The sequence below is a fragment of the Xyrauchen texanus genome, chromosome 44, assembly GCF_025860055.1.
Source record: "Xyrauchen texanus isolate HMW12.3.18 chromosome 44, RBS_HiC_50CHRs, whole genome shotgun sequence".
NCBI lineage: Eukaryota > Metazoa > Chordata > Actinopteri > Cypriniformes > Catostomidae > Xyrauchen > Xyrauchen texanus.
Window position 1 is genome coordinate 19,510,150 of NC_068319.1, and position 17,005 is coordinate 19,527,154.

The 17,005-nt window shown below is 35.7% G+C and overlaps 1 protein-coding gene across 1 annotated transcript in view; it reads right to left on the reverse strand.

The window, feature by feature from the left end:
* Positions 1–7,164: 7,164 nt before the first annotated feature.
* Positions 7,165–17,005, reverse strand: part of LOC127637139 (protocadherin alpha-C2-like) — a 34,272-nt gene continuing 24,431 nt past the window's right edge. The window contains exon 4 of the mRNA XM_052118066.1: positions 7,165–10,149. Within this exon, the coding sequence (XP_051974026.1) occupies positions 9,839–10,149 (311 nt within the window). The 3' untranslated portion in view covers positions 7,165–9,838. The remainder of the gene's footprint in view (positions 10,150–17,005) is intronic.

Consider the following 17,005-nt stretch of genomic DNA (forward strand, 5'->3'; position numbering starts at 1 on the left):
TTTACAGAATGTATTATTGGTAAAAGGAGTATGAGCATGTTTTTTATTTCTTAAATACATAAAAGGCACAACAAGAATGGTACACCGGCGGTGCTTAGTTCCTATCATTTTAATACTCAACCTTAATTCAGATAAGGGTGAAACAATGTTTTATTTTTTGAACAGTTTTAAATGAAATAACAAATTTAGATAAACTGTTTGCTTCGGCTCTGCTAGAAAAGAGCTAACTAAGACAGCCAGGAAGTCTGGAATATATAGCATCTTATATTCCGCGTCTGTTTCTTCTGTGTTGACAAGAGTGGCAATATGTGTCTCCAAAGAATCACGTTGAATTGATTTCAGAGTGCAACTAGCAGAAAATGTATTTTCATTATAAGATCTCACAAGTCACTGGTGCGCGAGCCAGTTGTTAGATACGCGTCATAATTGTAAGCACTGCGGAAAGTTCTTCCTCCATTCCCGAGATATCCGCCGGAATATCAACATTCTGGGCTTTCGCCTTTTACAAATCCTCACGGCAAGGATGAGTATGATGAATGTGAGGAAGAAGGTGAACACGGAAACTAATTTCGAATTGTTGTCCTCATAAGTCATATCTTTAAGTTCAGGGATTTCATAAAGGCTGTCAGAAACGAGTAAATATGCATCGAAAGTGGTAGAGAGAGGGTTGTCCATTAACGTGACAGGCATCTGCTGTCAGATTCAGAAATGTCTCGTATAGTGTTCTGATCTCTCCACTATGGAGACCAATGTATAGCAATCCACAGCAATCACCTTGGAGACTAGAGAGACTGACAGATTTGTTTTAGAAAAAATTTCAGTCCTTAGAGACTTTCCGTCTAGAACAGGGTATAATATCAGTAGAGATATATCATTCTCATCTGTTATGAAGACTTCCACAGTCATGTTGCTGCTGAGGGAAGGAAAACCATTGTCTCTGGGTGCTACTTGGACTGTGATGTTTCTGAACTGCTCATAGTCAAATGACCTTACAGCATGGATCACCCTCTTAAATCCAAATATAGATTAATTTGAGGATACTGGAACACCTCTGACTTCACTGGGTAACGGAGAATATAGTACAGTTCCGTTAGCAGGTGCGTTGTCATTTATATCCCGAATATTTAGAAATACACGGTGTACTTCAAGAGGGTTTCCCAGGACGAGCTCATAACTGAGAACGCAGGAGATTCGAGAACCACACAGCTCCTCTCGGTCATTGTCTCTGCCACGATTAAATCACCAGTATTCAGACTGATGTCACAATACCGCTTGCTGCTGTCTTCTGTTTCAATCCGAGACTTACGAGCAGACAATTGTTTAACATCAATCCTGAGATCCTTGGCTACACTCCCAATAACATATTGGCGCTTCATTTCTTCTGGAATATTGTAGTTCAGATCTGCACCGACGGTTCTCGGAGGAAAGAGAAGGAGAGCCACGAAACACAAAGGAACGGAAAATAATTTGTATTCCATTCTTGAAGAGTTGATTTTGCGGCTATGGTTGTTCTGCCCAACACTGCTATACAGTATCTCTTCTTCGAGTGATATTAAAATAATTATATCGACGTTCACGGACTGTTACTCCATTTGTGCTGCGTTTATTCTACCAGACAGAGATCATTTTGCATACATTATGTGTGGGAGGAGAGACGCGTCAGTCTGCACTCTTGGTGAATAGCGACACTCTGAGTATTTTCTGTTCGTTACAGCATTAATGCATTTTAGGAAAAATCGACAGGGTGAAATGTTCACATAGGCTACTTAAAAAAAAATATTGTATTGGAAAAGGACTAAAAATGGTCACATTTTTACAGCAAAAGTAGCTACAAAAGTCAGCAAGGGCGCTGTCCGTCTGCGTGGTGCTGAAAATGAACGACCTCGCAGGCATATTGAATAACCTTTCAAATTGAAAATAGTAAACATTATGACATCTGTTTGAAAGAGGTTGAAATGTCTCTATTCTGAGCTTTTACCAAACGTAATACACTTCTCATTTTTAACTTAACTTCTGTGCACTATAGCCACAACCAAGCTCCAAAGTGACCTCAAAACATTTACACTAAATCACAAAAACAATATATGGCAATAAAAATGTGGTCCATCTACAGTAGCAGACGGGTGTTTTGCTACCCTGAAGAATGTTTTCAGGAAGAGAAGGGAGGTGATGGCAATAGCATACAAAAACAAGACAAGCGTTTTATTTGTAAGTATTTGAGTTTCTTGAACTTCATGTGTTGGTTTTTATTAAATACTAACAGATTTGAACTTTTTCATTTGCTTAAATTTATATTAAAACTGAATACGAACCATTTTACCACACATACATTATTTACATTTGTTACTACTCAGATTCCTTTATGTATTTATTGTCAAAGTCTTGTCCCAGCCTTTTAATACTGAACAATGAATCTCCATTATAAAATATATAATTGTTGCTCGCTTTAAACTATGATAATGTAAAAAAATGAACATAAACCATTGCCGTATTTATTGTGTGAAAATGATTTCTTTAAGGTCTTTAAAGATTAATACTTTCCCATAGTTGGGGCGTCTTTTACACCACATCAAACATTTTGCCTTTAATTTTTTTTTTCTCCCCCCAAAAAAACGTAGTATACTTGTTATCCAAGTCGATAAAGGTGTTGGTGAAGAAGATACTTTGGATGAAATATGAAAAGAGTGATGTTTGAAGAAAACAAAGAAAAATCCATGTAAATAAAACATTTTAACAGAATATTTTATTAGGCATGAAGCTGTAAATTTATTAATTGTTCATTTAAATGTTTTTTTTTTTTAATTGTTGTATTTAGGATACATATAATTGTAATTAAATTAGCCACAAGTTGAAGAAACAGACATTTATATTATAACAAAGTTTGACGTTCTCATAATTTCCCCCTAAATCTTTCTTTAAACAAAAACTGCCTTAATCAAGAAGCCGTAAATATCATTTTAAACTATAATCAACGGAGACAACACGGATTGCAGTGGGTCATGAATGAGAATCCAGATGACTTAAACCTCTCTTACCTCATCTTCATTTCCTGATACGTCATGCTCTGGCCAAATTGTCTGTTGTGTTCGTTTTTCAGAGTGGTGGAGGTGGAGATCCCCCATCTGTGGCTGTGACTCCTTCTGTTTTCCACGATCCAGCTCCTTTTCATATACATGTTCGGCGTATCGTGTACATTCAAAACGAAATGTTTATTTTTCTCCAGTGAACATCCTTTAACTGCGCTATGTCCAATATCTGAGTCATGTGCCTCATCCAAACGAAATCGTTGGCCTTTAACTGCTGATTGTCTGATTTCAAAGTTAATGCGATCATTTGGAAATCGAGGTGCGTTGTCATTTATATCCCGAATATTTAGAAATACACGGTGTACTTCAAGAGGGTTTCCCAGGACGAGCTCATAACTGAGAACGCAGGAGATTCGAGAACCACACAGCTCCTCTCGGTCATTGTCTCTGCCACGATTAAATCACCAGTATTCAGACTGATGTCACAATACCGCTTGCTGCTGTCTTCTGTTTCAATCCGAGACTTACGAGCAGACAATTGTTTAACATCAATCCTGAGATCCTTGGCTACACTCCCAATAACATATTGGCGCTTCATTTCTTCTGGAATACTGTAGTTCAGATCTGCACCGACGGTTCTCGGAGGAAAGAGAAGGAGAGCCACGAAACACAAAGGAACGGAAAATAATTTGTATTCCATTCTTGAAGAGTTGATTTTGCGGCTATGGTTGTTCTGCCCAACACTGCTATACAGTATCTCTTCTTCGAGTGATATTAAAATAATTATATCGACGTTCACGGACTGTTACTCCATTTGTGCTGCGTTTATTCTACCAGACAGAGATCATTTTGCATACATTATGTGGGAGGAGAGACGCGTCAGTCTGCACTCTTGGTGAATAGCGACACTCTGAGTATTTTCTGTTCGTTACAGCATTAATGCATTTTAGGAAAAGTCGACATGGACCAACCAAGTTAGTCTGTCTCCTCTCTAAAACGTTTTAGTGTTACATTTTTACATAGGCTACTTAAAAATATATACAAATATTGTATTGAAAAAGAACTAAAAATGGTCACATTGTCACAGCAAAAGTACAAAAGTCAGCAAGAGCGCTGTCCGTCTGCGTGGTGCTGAAAATGAACCTTAAAGTGATCTCAAAACATCAACACTTAATCTCAAAAACAAACAACATTGTATTCCGTCATATCTGTACAGAAAGTATAGGCCTCCGAAATTATGCGACCAAATCATGGCAATCAAATAACTAGTCCATATACAGTGGCAGATGCGTTTGTTGCTACCTTGACATCAACACTTAACACACAAACCCTCAATAACGTTGACAATCAACAAACCATATTAAGTTGAATTATGAACTCTTAAAATCACCACACAACAATTAACAGTGGCAAAAAAAACAAAAAAAAAAACGCATAGCCTAAATAAAGTCAGCAAACAGCAAGAAATAAGCCTATAACACTATAGCCACACAATTTATTCATGTTGCAATGCAAGCTGGGAACTTGCACATCAGCAACACTGTCCAATATTAAATTGTTCATTCAGACAACACTGTTTGAATAGTTGGGACAACATTTGGGGGGATATTTTTCGATGCAACATAATTTATAATTAGATATTCTCTGACTCAAGAACCCCATAAATTGGATAAAATGCAATTTCATTTTTCGTCAATTATAAATAAGTCTTATGTGTTGTCGGCAGGGTTGGGGAGTAACGGAATACATGTAACAGGATTACGTATTTAAAATACAAAATATAAGTAACTGTATTCCACTACAGTTACAATTTAAGTCATTGGTAATTAGAATACAGTTACATTCAAAACGTATTTTGATTACTGAATAGATTACTTTGCATTTTATTGCCATTTGTTTAATTTAATTGTATTTAATCCTTTCAGATGGAAAACATTTATATATATAAATGATGTGATCCAAAGTGCATTTGAACAGCGGTGAAACACTTTCTTATGATGTGTTACATTCATACGAGCAGACAGAGAAGTAAGTTTGAAATAAGTTTGGAGCAGAAGAAATAGAAATAAACCTTGTGTAAATTGTCAGCTTTAAGCAAAGCTAAAATGCTATTTCTAGCCATTTTACATGCATGTTACCAGGCACGATCATATTTTTTTATAAATAAAATTCACATTAGATCATAATTATTTTCTTTCTAGTAAGACATTTGATATTAGGGCAAAAAGTGCATTCTTGATCATATTTTTTGTATTGTTTTCCTTTAAAAATATCTAAAAATCCTTAAAATAAGATCAGTTTGATTTATCTTGTTTTAGAAACAACACTGCATAAGATATTTAGGTTTTTCAGAGAATGTATTTTTAATTTGTGTATTTTGTCTTACTGTACTGACAGAGTTGTTAAAATCAAAACAAGTGAAAAAAATCTACCAGTGCTGAAGGAGTAATCCAAAGTATTTAGAATACGTTACTGACCTTGAGTAATCTAACAAAATATGTTACAAATTAAATTTTACAGAATGTATTCTGTAATCTGAAGTGGTATACATTTCAAAGGTAACCCTCCCAACCCTGGTTGTCAAAAAGGTGTAATAAGTTATTTGCACATTTTTATTTGCACCTTCTTCTACATCAGTTGCTGTAATTTTGATAACGGAGGTTCCAAGTACTGAATTTTCAGACAAACCAGTCTTGTACAAGGCTGTGAAAACACTGGTGAATTATCATTCACGTCCGTCAAAATACTTTCACTAACAACCAGGGACTAAAAACGGTTCTAGGAACGAAACCGAAAACCGAAACGTACAAAGCAGAATATAACCGAAAACCATAACAAAGGGATTTTAATTGTTCCGAAGTGAAAATTTTATTTTTACAATGCTGGTAATCGGTTATAACCACTTAATTATGTTCTGATTATTTTTCATGAAACTAAATGCGAAAGTGTTTATCAAAGTAAATTTGTTTTTAACTACACTTTATTTGACCCCAAAAATGTAACATGAACTTTGATCCTAAAGGAAACTGCTGCATCACACATTTCTTTGCCCAATTGTCCATCGTGCATGTCGGATTCTGTGAATAAAGACCTTTTTAACAACTGTGTATGATTACTATATACATACATTACAAATCTAGATACAAGGAAAACTTTATTATTGGTAAAAAGTTAATTTCTCAGTGTCCAAGTCTTATCATTGTTAGATATGATGCACTAATACAGATTTGATGCTGCCGGGTTTTGACTCAGAAGCAGATTTCTAATTAAAATTATACTTAACTGTTAATCAACTTCTTGTTATGATTTCTATGTTGATAAATCCACCACACAGGGAAAAAAGTAATGGCTTATTTTGGTAATGGTTTGGTTATGTTTTTCCAGACCATGTTGCTGGTTTCTCTTGGGAGATCTGGATACACTATAATTGGTATTTCACCCACCTTTTAGAGAAGAGAACTGTCATTTAAAAAAAAGAGAGAGAGAGAGAGAGAGAGAGACAGACACTGTGAATGTTGTCTTGGTCAATGGTGTTACTTGGAGACAAAAAGATTGAGAACCACTGATCTGAATGGACGTGAACAATAATTTGCATACCTAAAATTCAGAGAAAACATTAAATCGTTTTTTCCTGAGGGTAGCACAAATGCAAATGACTGTCCTGCTGTGCTGAGATTACTGATGTCGAATTTGAATTAAGAACAGTTAATGTTAGTGATTTATTTTAATATCCCATGTCTTTTTTTTACATGTCTTTTTAAGTTATTCCCCTTTCTGTTAGGAAAGCACTTATATTAACAAAACGTCCATGTAGTACAATATATATTAAATATAAATATGATTCACAAAAAATATTCCACATACAAATATATAATTGCATACATTTACTCAATGTTTTATAAGAGGAGGATTAGTAAGAATTATATTACCTAAAACAAGTCAATGCAGTGCATTTATTCACTGAGAAATATGTTCCACATGTTCCTACTCATGATGAATGATACTTAAGATGAAAATGCATATTCTGCTACACTGTTACTATGACTATTAAGAGCCAATATTGTTATTATTACTATCAGCAGTTATTAATAAATATAGACTGTTGAAATCATTACCACAGATACATCTCCAATACTTATGAAAGAAACCTTTATTTGTGATTTATAAACAAAACACATTACCAGATTGTATAAAGTAATATAAAATAATAAACACCATTACACTGATGAGCAGGTGTACAAAAGTTTTTGTCAAACAGATTTGCAAAGTCAAAAGCATCATGCCACTTTGGCACTGGATGAATTTATAGATAATTACTACACACAGGAAGAATACATAGACCCTTTTTTTTATCATTTTTATTTTTAAATTTTTTTTAAGGTAGGTGTTTATATTATATGAATGTATGGATTGGTTTCACATTACGGTGTTATTGATTTCAAAGCCTAGCACAAAACGAAGGTTTGATCCTTTCAAGTTGCACAAATTATAAAACAAAAGAGCATTAGACAATAACACTACAGAATTACACATACCTAGAATGTTAATGTCAACGTCAAATGACACAGGGCTGACATGGTTCCCGTGTGTTCTTTTTATGCGCTGTCTGTTTCTCTTTCTCTATGTGAGTGTATATTATCAATATATGTTCATGTATGTCTGAGGGAATAATCTGATTTATGTCCACATATTTCAAGAGACAATACAAGTCCCAGATTTCTTCATAAATGACAAGAAAATCTTTATGAAAAACATATTTGTTAATTTACGTATATCTATATATATATAGTTTCAGTTTTAACTGTGTTTAACATGCAAACAGTCACTTTGTGATCTGACAGCACTGAACCACACCTGAAAGAGACTTGAGTGAGAGTGGGTGTGTGCTTGTGATGATGCAGCCTCATAGCAGCACAAACATCTCTCCTTTACCTAACAGCATCTCTACAGACAAGACAGAAGGAAAAGATGTGCTCCCTCTAAAAAAACTAAAAAAAAACTAAAGTATGTCAGAATGTTAATCAAACACTATATACAGTAGAAAAACTCTGTACTGCCAATAAATGTAGTCCTTCCAGTCCCAGTCTAATCTCCTTTCACCCTCCATCTTTACCTTAGAAAGCACCATAATTCTGAAGCAAAGCCATATCCACAAGCATGGCTGCATAGACTGTGGTGTTTCCACTGCTGTGAGAGCAAAATTGGTGTGTCAGAGTTTGTGTGTGTATGTAGAGGCCAGTACATGTGCTTCTATTTTCCAGGAGAAGTGTGGTCTAGGAGTGTAAAGCCATTTGCATTGTACAGGCTTGATTCAACTATGACAACTATCAAATAATAGTTTACCCAAAAGTGATCATTCTGTCATCTACCCTCATGTTGTTCCAAACTTGTATGACTTTCTTTCTTCCGTTGAACACAAATGGAGACATTTTGCTAAATATTACCATCAGTCACCATTCACTATCATTGCATCTAGAATGGTGACTGAATGATGACAGAATGTTCATTGTTGTTGAACTATTCCTTGATTTGTGATTCAAGCACAAGACTTTTCTGGTCCTTTATGTCGCATTGTACAATACGAACCACCAGGGGGAAGTACTGACTTAGGCCAGTACACAGCAGTGGGTAAAGGAGGTTAGCAACAGATTAGCAGAATTTACAAGCAGTGGGTAAGAGCAAATAGCTGGACTGAGACAAAAAGCCGGCAGGAAGTGGGACCAATCAAACATTCAAAACAGCAGCAAGGTGGGTAGGTGTATTTTGGAAAGAAGCATCAAAGCATCTATTCTACTGTTCTTTTTTTTGAGTCTGACAGAATACTGTGCTTCAGTCCTGTGTTGGCCTTAGATGTAGAGGGTGTGAACAGCCAGTAGCCTTACATTAGGCTTTTCTGAGTGTGTTATGCATTAGAGATCAAGAAACTCTCAAAAAGTGTTTTATCTCTTTAGCTGTATGGACATCCTTGTGTGTGTACAAATTTGTAAACACATGTGTGCATGCTTTTTGTATTGTATAAGCAGATATTTATTTGCTCTTATAAAATATACTGGCTAAAGCATTTTTTTTTTAAGATTTCAGCATGAGTTTTGAGATTTCAGCAAGATAGATGTGGGTGTTAGCAATCTCTATGCCCTGTTCTAGGACATTTTGTTAGTGAAAGCAATTGTCTTGGAGTAACCTGCTACATATCCATCTCTGAAGATGTTTACTTTAGATATTCTGTATTAGCAATTGGAGAGTGGTCTTTTTGCACACACATAATCTGTGTCCAGCTCAGAAAAATTTGCAGTTCGATTTTTGTCTTTTTCTGAAACAGCGTTGTTTGTAGCATATCAAGGTATAAGATGAGGTGAAGAGTGGTTGTTTTCTCGCCTCTGAAAGTTGAGTGAGGGAGGTAGGGATGGAGTCAGAGAACAATGCTGCTCTTGGTATGGCATGTGAGTTCATATCCAGCTTAACTGGAACTTTGTTAAATCCTTTTCAAAGAGGAAGATTTGCAAAGGTATAAGTATGTTTGGTTAACATTTTGCAGACTGGAGTGCTTTTTTGCACCAAGTCAGGGTCAAAACTAGGAAAATAGCCAATCAAATTCATGGAGACATGTTTGCAGGTTTAATTTGTGGTTTGTAAGTTCGTGAATAGGGCACAAACCCTGTTCTGCCCAGGACTGGACATTGTAGATTTATTAATTGGGTGGTGAGATCCACTGAAAGAAATTACTCCTCTCTTTTCAAAATTTTTGGCTTTCTCTTTCTGTCAACCTTTGCCACAAGTTGATAGCTCTAATATTTTATTCGAATTTTTCTTCATTACTCATCCCCATCCTCTTTTCCTTTATCCTTCTTGTCTTTCTTTTCCTTTTTCTTCTTTTTCTTCTTCTTGGACTCCTCTTTCTTTCCAAAGGTGATGAACTCACCCTTATCATCAACGGCACCTGGGTCCTGTCGGATGGAGATGATGGCAGGAGAGCCAGGAATTATGAAGGCTTCAGGGGGGATCTCGCCTGGCTTCAGGGCTTGTGGAGGGCCATAGCCGGGGCCGGCTCCATAGTTGAAACTCCAGCTGTTACTGTTGATTCCGGCTCCAACAGGAGGGGACAGCTGTCCCTCTCCCTCCCCATCTGAGAGAGAAAAATGACAATTATAAGACATCATCATTTTGAGATCATTGTTGCAGATTCAAAACCAAAAGAGACCTAATTAGTAACTATATCCTTGAGACAAAGACACTAATGGGATTCTTCATTTATTGTTCTCCGAATAGTTTTGGATGAAGAAAGCATCCACAAATGGTGTTTTCAGACCTGTAGTTTGTTTGCTTTGTTTTGAAACTGACTAAAATGTGTCAAATGGTAAAAATATTCGAGCATTGTCATGTTAATATCGAGTTGCAAAATTTCAATCATGATTATTTGTATCCGTCATTGTATACTTTTGCAATATTTCTACATTTAAAAAGTGCCTTTTCTTGGCTAAGATCTCTCTGAAACTCTATCTAATAGTTCTGCAGCAAACACAGAAAGGAGCAATCACACTGAGTAAATTACATCAGGAATTAATAAATAACACCTTACAAAAAAGTGCAATTATATGTTATATATATATATTCGGCAAAAGGTTTCCAGTATTTAAACAAAGGCTAATTTCTTGTTTCTATTATGAATGCACTGACATGCTGACCCTCAGATTTCTTCTCTAAATAACCATGAGGCTAATAGTACATGGTTAACATAGGGATGTTTGAAATTTAAATGCGACTGTTTTAGAAGATTGATATCTTTAGAATCTTCATATATGCCTAAATGAACCAAACAAGTGGAGAAAATGCACCATGTTCCGACAAAGATGCTCCAAATGAGCCAGTTGTGAGAACACCCTTAATTTCTAGTAGAAACATTACTACACATTACCTCTAATGTCTACCACAACCATACAGTTGTTTCCAAAGAAAAGAAAGTCATTGGGATTCAGATTCACTTGCTGTGTGACTGGGTAGATGGTCACACTAAAAGACATTTATAAATCAGAACAGTACTGTCAAATTTTGAAGTATAGCTAAATAAATTTGCAACAGAGTATGTCTTTGTTTGCTTAAAGGGATAGTTCACCCAAAAATGAAAATTCTCTCATCATTTACTCACCCTCATGGCATCTCAGATGTGTATGACTTTCCTTCTTCTGCTGAACACAAACAAAGATTATTAGAAGAATATCACTGCTCTGTAGGTCCTTACAATGCAAATGAATGGTTACCAGATATTTCAAGCTCCACATATCACATAAAGGCAGCAAAAGGGAAACCACATTATGAAAGTAAAAGTGAAAGTTGAGATTTATAGTAAAAAAGGACTTGAAGTGTTTGCATAGTTTCAGAAGTCATATATTAAACCACTGGAATTGTATGGATTACATTTAAGTTGCCTTTATGTGCTTTTTAGACCTTCAAATTTCTGGTCACCATTCACTTGCATTGAAAGGAACAACAGAGCAGATATATTCTTCTAAAAATCTTTGTTTTTGTTTAGCAGAAGAAAGAAAGTGATACACACCTGGGATGCCATGAGGGTGAGAAAATGATGAGAGAATTTTCATTTTAAGGTGAACTATCCCTTTAAACACTGATCTAAACCTACAGGTAACACACATTGCATCACTGTAGAGTGCACTTTCATACAATGTTCATGTCTAAAAGTGTACCACCCCATTAGGGAGAGACTTATGTACTACTTTCCCTACAGAAGCAGGGCTCTTTGCCACACCAGTTACTCTTTGACCTACTTTCATTTCTGTGTTTTATTTAGATCTAACCAAGATCCTGAAATTCAACTCTGTTTGTTTTTTATCTGTAGGTTTAATAAAGCACCGCCCTGCCTTTTTCACTAAACGCCAAACCTAGCAGGGATTATCCATTTAGATTTTTTTTTTCTCAGCTTACATGAGTCTGCATGGGTGGATTGTGTGACAATGCGTGTGTGCAGCTCTAGACTAAATTAGGAATTATTTTTGCTCTCACATTCAGGCAGAGCCCTAAATTCAGACACTCCAAATCCTGCCATTAATATGCAAACAGCACTTTTTCTCTATGGCTGTTCAGTCACTCTGTATAACATGCTGAAAAATCTTGACCATCCTAAAAATATACCAAAACTAATGTGTCCTGAACACTCATGGAGCACAGATGGTACAGCAAAGAGTCAATGAGAGTGCGTTTACAAGCACACATAAACAAGAGCGCTATGTGCCGCCCCCTGATCTTGACAGATCACATTTGGCTCAGAAGGTTACATATTGTGGCTTAGAGTGGTAGCATTTATTTGCAGAGTGGTCAAATCTCTGGTGAGAGAGTAACTCATGTGTTATTCACACCTCATCTCCCTGTAGCTTTCATTATGGCAGCAATATCAGTGCATGTGTGTGTCTGTGTGTAAAGTTGCATGTCAGAGCAGGTCAACTGAGCAGACTTGCTCTCTTCCTTATGAGACCAGGGAGAGGATTAGGATTGTGGAGATGGAAGTGACAGTCTTAAACCTGACTTTCATTATATTTAGCTTTCTGTCTTATATGTAAACACACCGTAACTTGATCTTCTGTCTTGTTAATGTTCCAGAAATATGTTGTCGATTTTTTTAGCTTAAAGGGTTATTTCACCCTAAAATTAAAATACCTTCTTCCTTGGACAATTTTTAAAATCTTTTTTAAGAATGTAGGTGAGGCTCTTGTTTTATATACAATGAATGAGAATGGTGACCTAACATTCTCCCTAACTTCCTAATTTACTGGCCTTAGCAGCCTATTACAAAACTATAAGATCATTTTCAACGTAGTCTCATAGAATAAACGTTACTACAACGTTTTGTCGCAGTTTCCTGTTCAAATGAACACTACAACAACGGTGCGTTTTATTCACTTTCACACAAATTGGGACTACCACAGCTGATTAAGACTTTATAAACACTTATTTTTTGCACTATTACTCAAAGTTATGTTATTATATCGAAACACTTTATATAACGCATTATTTGAAAAATGCTTTAATGCTTGTATTACAGATGAACCTACATTTACACACTTAATCCAATTTGATTGGCTTCCGTGGTAGGTCACCTGATAGCAGAGGTGGGTAGTAACGCACTACATTTACTCCGTTACATTTACTTGAGTAACCTTTTGGGAAAAAATTTACTTTTAGAGTAGTTTTAAAAGTGGGTACTTTTTTCTCTCACTCAAGTAAATTTCTAATGATTTTACTTCTTTACAATGGGTGGCGTTACTGTCGTTACATTACTGGGTTTAATTTCAATTAGTGTGTAATTTATTGAGAGCTTATTGAATGGTAATTTTACGTGGATGTTCACACAGCTGCACACGCTGAGCCGGTATCACACACTGTAAATCCAAACTCATCTATTACACAAACGTTTAGTGTAGAGTCTATATAAATGGTCAGAAATGTCAAAACAACATAAATATGTTATGTTCACTTGACACAAACACATATCATGTTAGTTTGACATTTTTTTAATGTTAAGTCAACAAGTTTTAAATTTTGAGTTAACTGTAGTAAGATTTATAAAGCACATAGTGCCTAATGTGCTCAAGTTCAATTAACAACAAATATATTGTGAGCTTAGCATATAAGTGTGCTTAGCATATATTTTGGGGCGGCTGTGGCTTAGGTGGTAGAGCGGGTTGTCCACTAATCACAGGGTTGGTGGTTTGATTCCTGGTCCACACGACTCCACATGTTGAAGTGTCCTTGGGCAAGACATGGGTGAATGAGATGCAGTGTAAAGCGCTTTGTAGAACCACTAAAGTTAAAAAAAGTGCTATATTAGTGCAGACCATTTACCATTTAAAATCTTTGAGTAGAAACAACACCTAAATTTGTGTCAAGTGTACTCAAAACTTTCATGTTACTGTGCTCGACTAAACTAAAAGATTTATGTGCAAGCTGTTTCCAAAACAAATTTAAGTATAGTGAGCGATTTGGGATTTACAGTGCAGACAGTCCCTCAAGTCATCAATGCAGCAGCAGCAAACTCTTCAATGCGAAACACTTCCTTTGCTCCACACAGTGAATAAAATAATAGTTTTGTTATGCAATGCCTTCATTTAACAACAAGACAAGCTGATATTTCAAGATTAAAATCACAGCTCCAATTTAAGGCAGCACGCTGAGGTAAGTTTTGGCTCTAATTCTAACGTGGGCTTTTCTGTTTAATGAGGGTCATTTTCAGGGAGATATTATATCTGAACTCTTATGACATCAGTTTTTAAGTGTAAATTTTTAAATCAGTGCAGCAATATATCAGTGTGCTTTGTCTCGCATGTCATAAACAGTATTTATGCATTCACTCCGTGCCCTCGCGGGGGTACTGAAAACTATCGAAGCTACTTCAGGAGGATTAACTGTATAAATCCAAGTAAACATGCAAGTTAATCGCTGCCATTCACGTGGTCGACAACTGGAGCGAGAACAGACAGCATTTCTGCGTGTGCACAGCGAGGTGCACAGGGCGCGTGTGTGAGATGTGCGGGCATGAGGCGATAGTGGCAAAGAGTGTGGCTTTGTCCGCAATTGTTCACTCATTCACTATTTCCTATATAAAGAATGGCAGTTAGTGCACTATATCTCAGCAGTAAGTGAACGAAATTAGTGAATTTGGATATGAGTGTCGGAGCTCTGGGGCTGGTGCAGAAACGTAACATATTACATTTTTAAATACTTGGGCCTTACATGTTATTCTTATTACATAATATATTAACACAATAAATCTTCATTCTGTTTGTCATTTTAAACATATACTGTGTGTTAATATAAATAGTAAACACATTTGATCAAATAAAGAGTACATTTTAAAATGCATCTGTATGTTTTGCCTCTCTATATGCTATTATGTTATTTTAATCCAGTAATGATTTTTAAAAAATAATTTACTACATTCAGCATGAAATAAAACATTGTAGGAGTGAAGGAAGCAGTAAACTCCCAGCTTGTACGTCTTCCCCGTGGTGGATTGTGGGAAATTATTGTTGAGTGTACATCAAATGTATACTTGAAATATGAGTGCATTGTGGGTAAGAATGAGTGAACAAAAGTAGGGAACGAGTGGCTCACTCAGAATTCAGACACTCCTACAAAATAGCAAAAACTCGAAATAGTGCACTATATAGTGGATAGGGGGTGGTTTGAGACACAACGAGTGTTCCACAAACAAGGTTGGTGCCCTACGTAGGCTGTGTAATCTGCATTTAGAGAGCGGCAGTACTGCTGTACAGAACTAATGATATAAATACTTAAGAAAATGAAAACTGTAACTACACAGAAATAAGAATACACACAGGACTTTAAAAGCTATGAAATAGCAAAAGAAGGCATTAATAAAGCATGATCTTGCTTTGGTTTATATTTCAGCATTATATATTTACACGTTTTCACTGTAATAATTACTAGAAATTTTCCAAACCTCTCTTATTGACAAATTCAATAAGATCTGTCAAGAGCCATTAAAGGGATAATTCAACCAAAATAATTACAATTCTCAGTATTTACTCACCCTCATGCAACTCCAGATGTGTATGAATTTCTTTCATCTGCTGAACTCAAATTAAGATAAGTGAAAGAGTGGCAACATTTTAATGATAAACAAACAAAAATATGTCAGCATAAGTAATCCATATGACTCCAGTGGTTAAATCAGTATCTTCAGAAGCGATGTGATAGGTGTGGATGAGAAACAGAGAAACAGATCACTTACACATTCTTCTTCTTGTGTTTTTGGTGATTCACATTCTTCTCTGCATATCGCCCCCTGCTTTCGAGCAAAAAATGACAAATATTGATCTGTTTCTTACCCACATCTATCAATATCAATTAAGAAGACATGGATTTAACCACTGGAGTTTTATGGATTACATTTATGTTGCCTTTATGTGCTTTTTGGAGCATAAAAATCTTAGAGCTAAAATATTCTTTTAAAATCTTAATTTGTGTTCTGCAGAAGAAAGGAAGTCATACACATCTGGGATGGCATGAGGGTGAGTAAATGATGTGAGAATTTTCATTTTTGGGTAAACTATCTCTTTAAAGTGATAGCTCAGCCAGAATTTTCTGTCATTATTTTTCTACCCTCATGTTGTTCCAAACCAGTGTGACGCTTTGTTTTATGTGGAACACAAAATATGTTAGACAGAATGTTAGGGAATGACAGTCTTGGTCATAAAACATTCACTGAAAGTAAATAGTGACTCAGGCAAACATTCTGTCTAATATCTCCTTATTGTGTTGCATGGAAGAAAGAAAGTAATACGGGTTTGGAACAACATGATGGTGAATGATGACAGAATTTTCATTAATAATAATAATTCTGTAGTACATGTTCAATGTGTATTATGTAATGGAATATAGGGGAGTAAATGTCTGTTATGTCATTTGTGAAAGTAACAAGTTACTCACTTCGTGAGTACTCTTTTAATTGGATACTTTCTTACTCTTACTCAAGTAATTATTTATGTTAGTACTTTTACTTATACTCGAGTAATAATTTTTTTTAAATAATTGCACTTTTACTTTAGTACAGTTTTTGGCTAATCTACCCACCTCTGCCTGATAGAGTGTTTGACTTGGGACTGGGAAGACCACATTACAAGTTTAGTCAAACACGCAAGCTGACATGATATGACGTGGTTGCTTCAGAAAATGTGCTTTTGATTTCACATTTTGTTTTTGGACACTACGGGTTAGATTTAGACCTTGGTTAAAGGAATAGTTCACCCAAAAATTTAAATTTGCTGATAATTTACTCAGGCCATCCAAGTTGCTTTTTTCATCAGAAAAGAATTTAAGACTTTTAGGATTTCATTTCAGGCCTCCTCCTTTAAACAATGTAAGTGAATGTACTCCATTTTTGATGGTCCAAAATGTATATTTAGGGTGCATCAAAATAATCCTCAGGACTCCACTCGACAAATACAGTT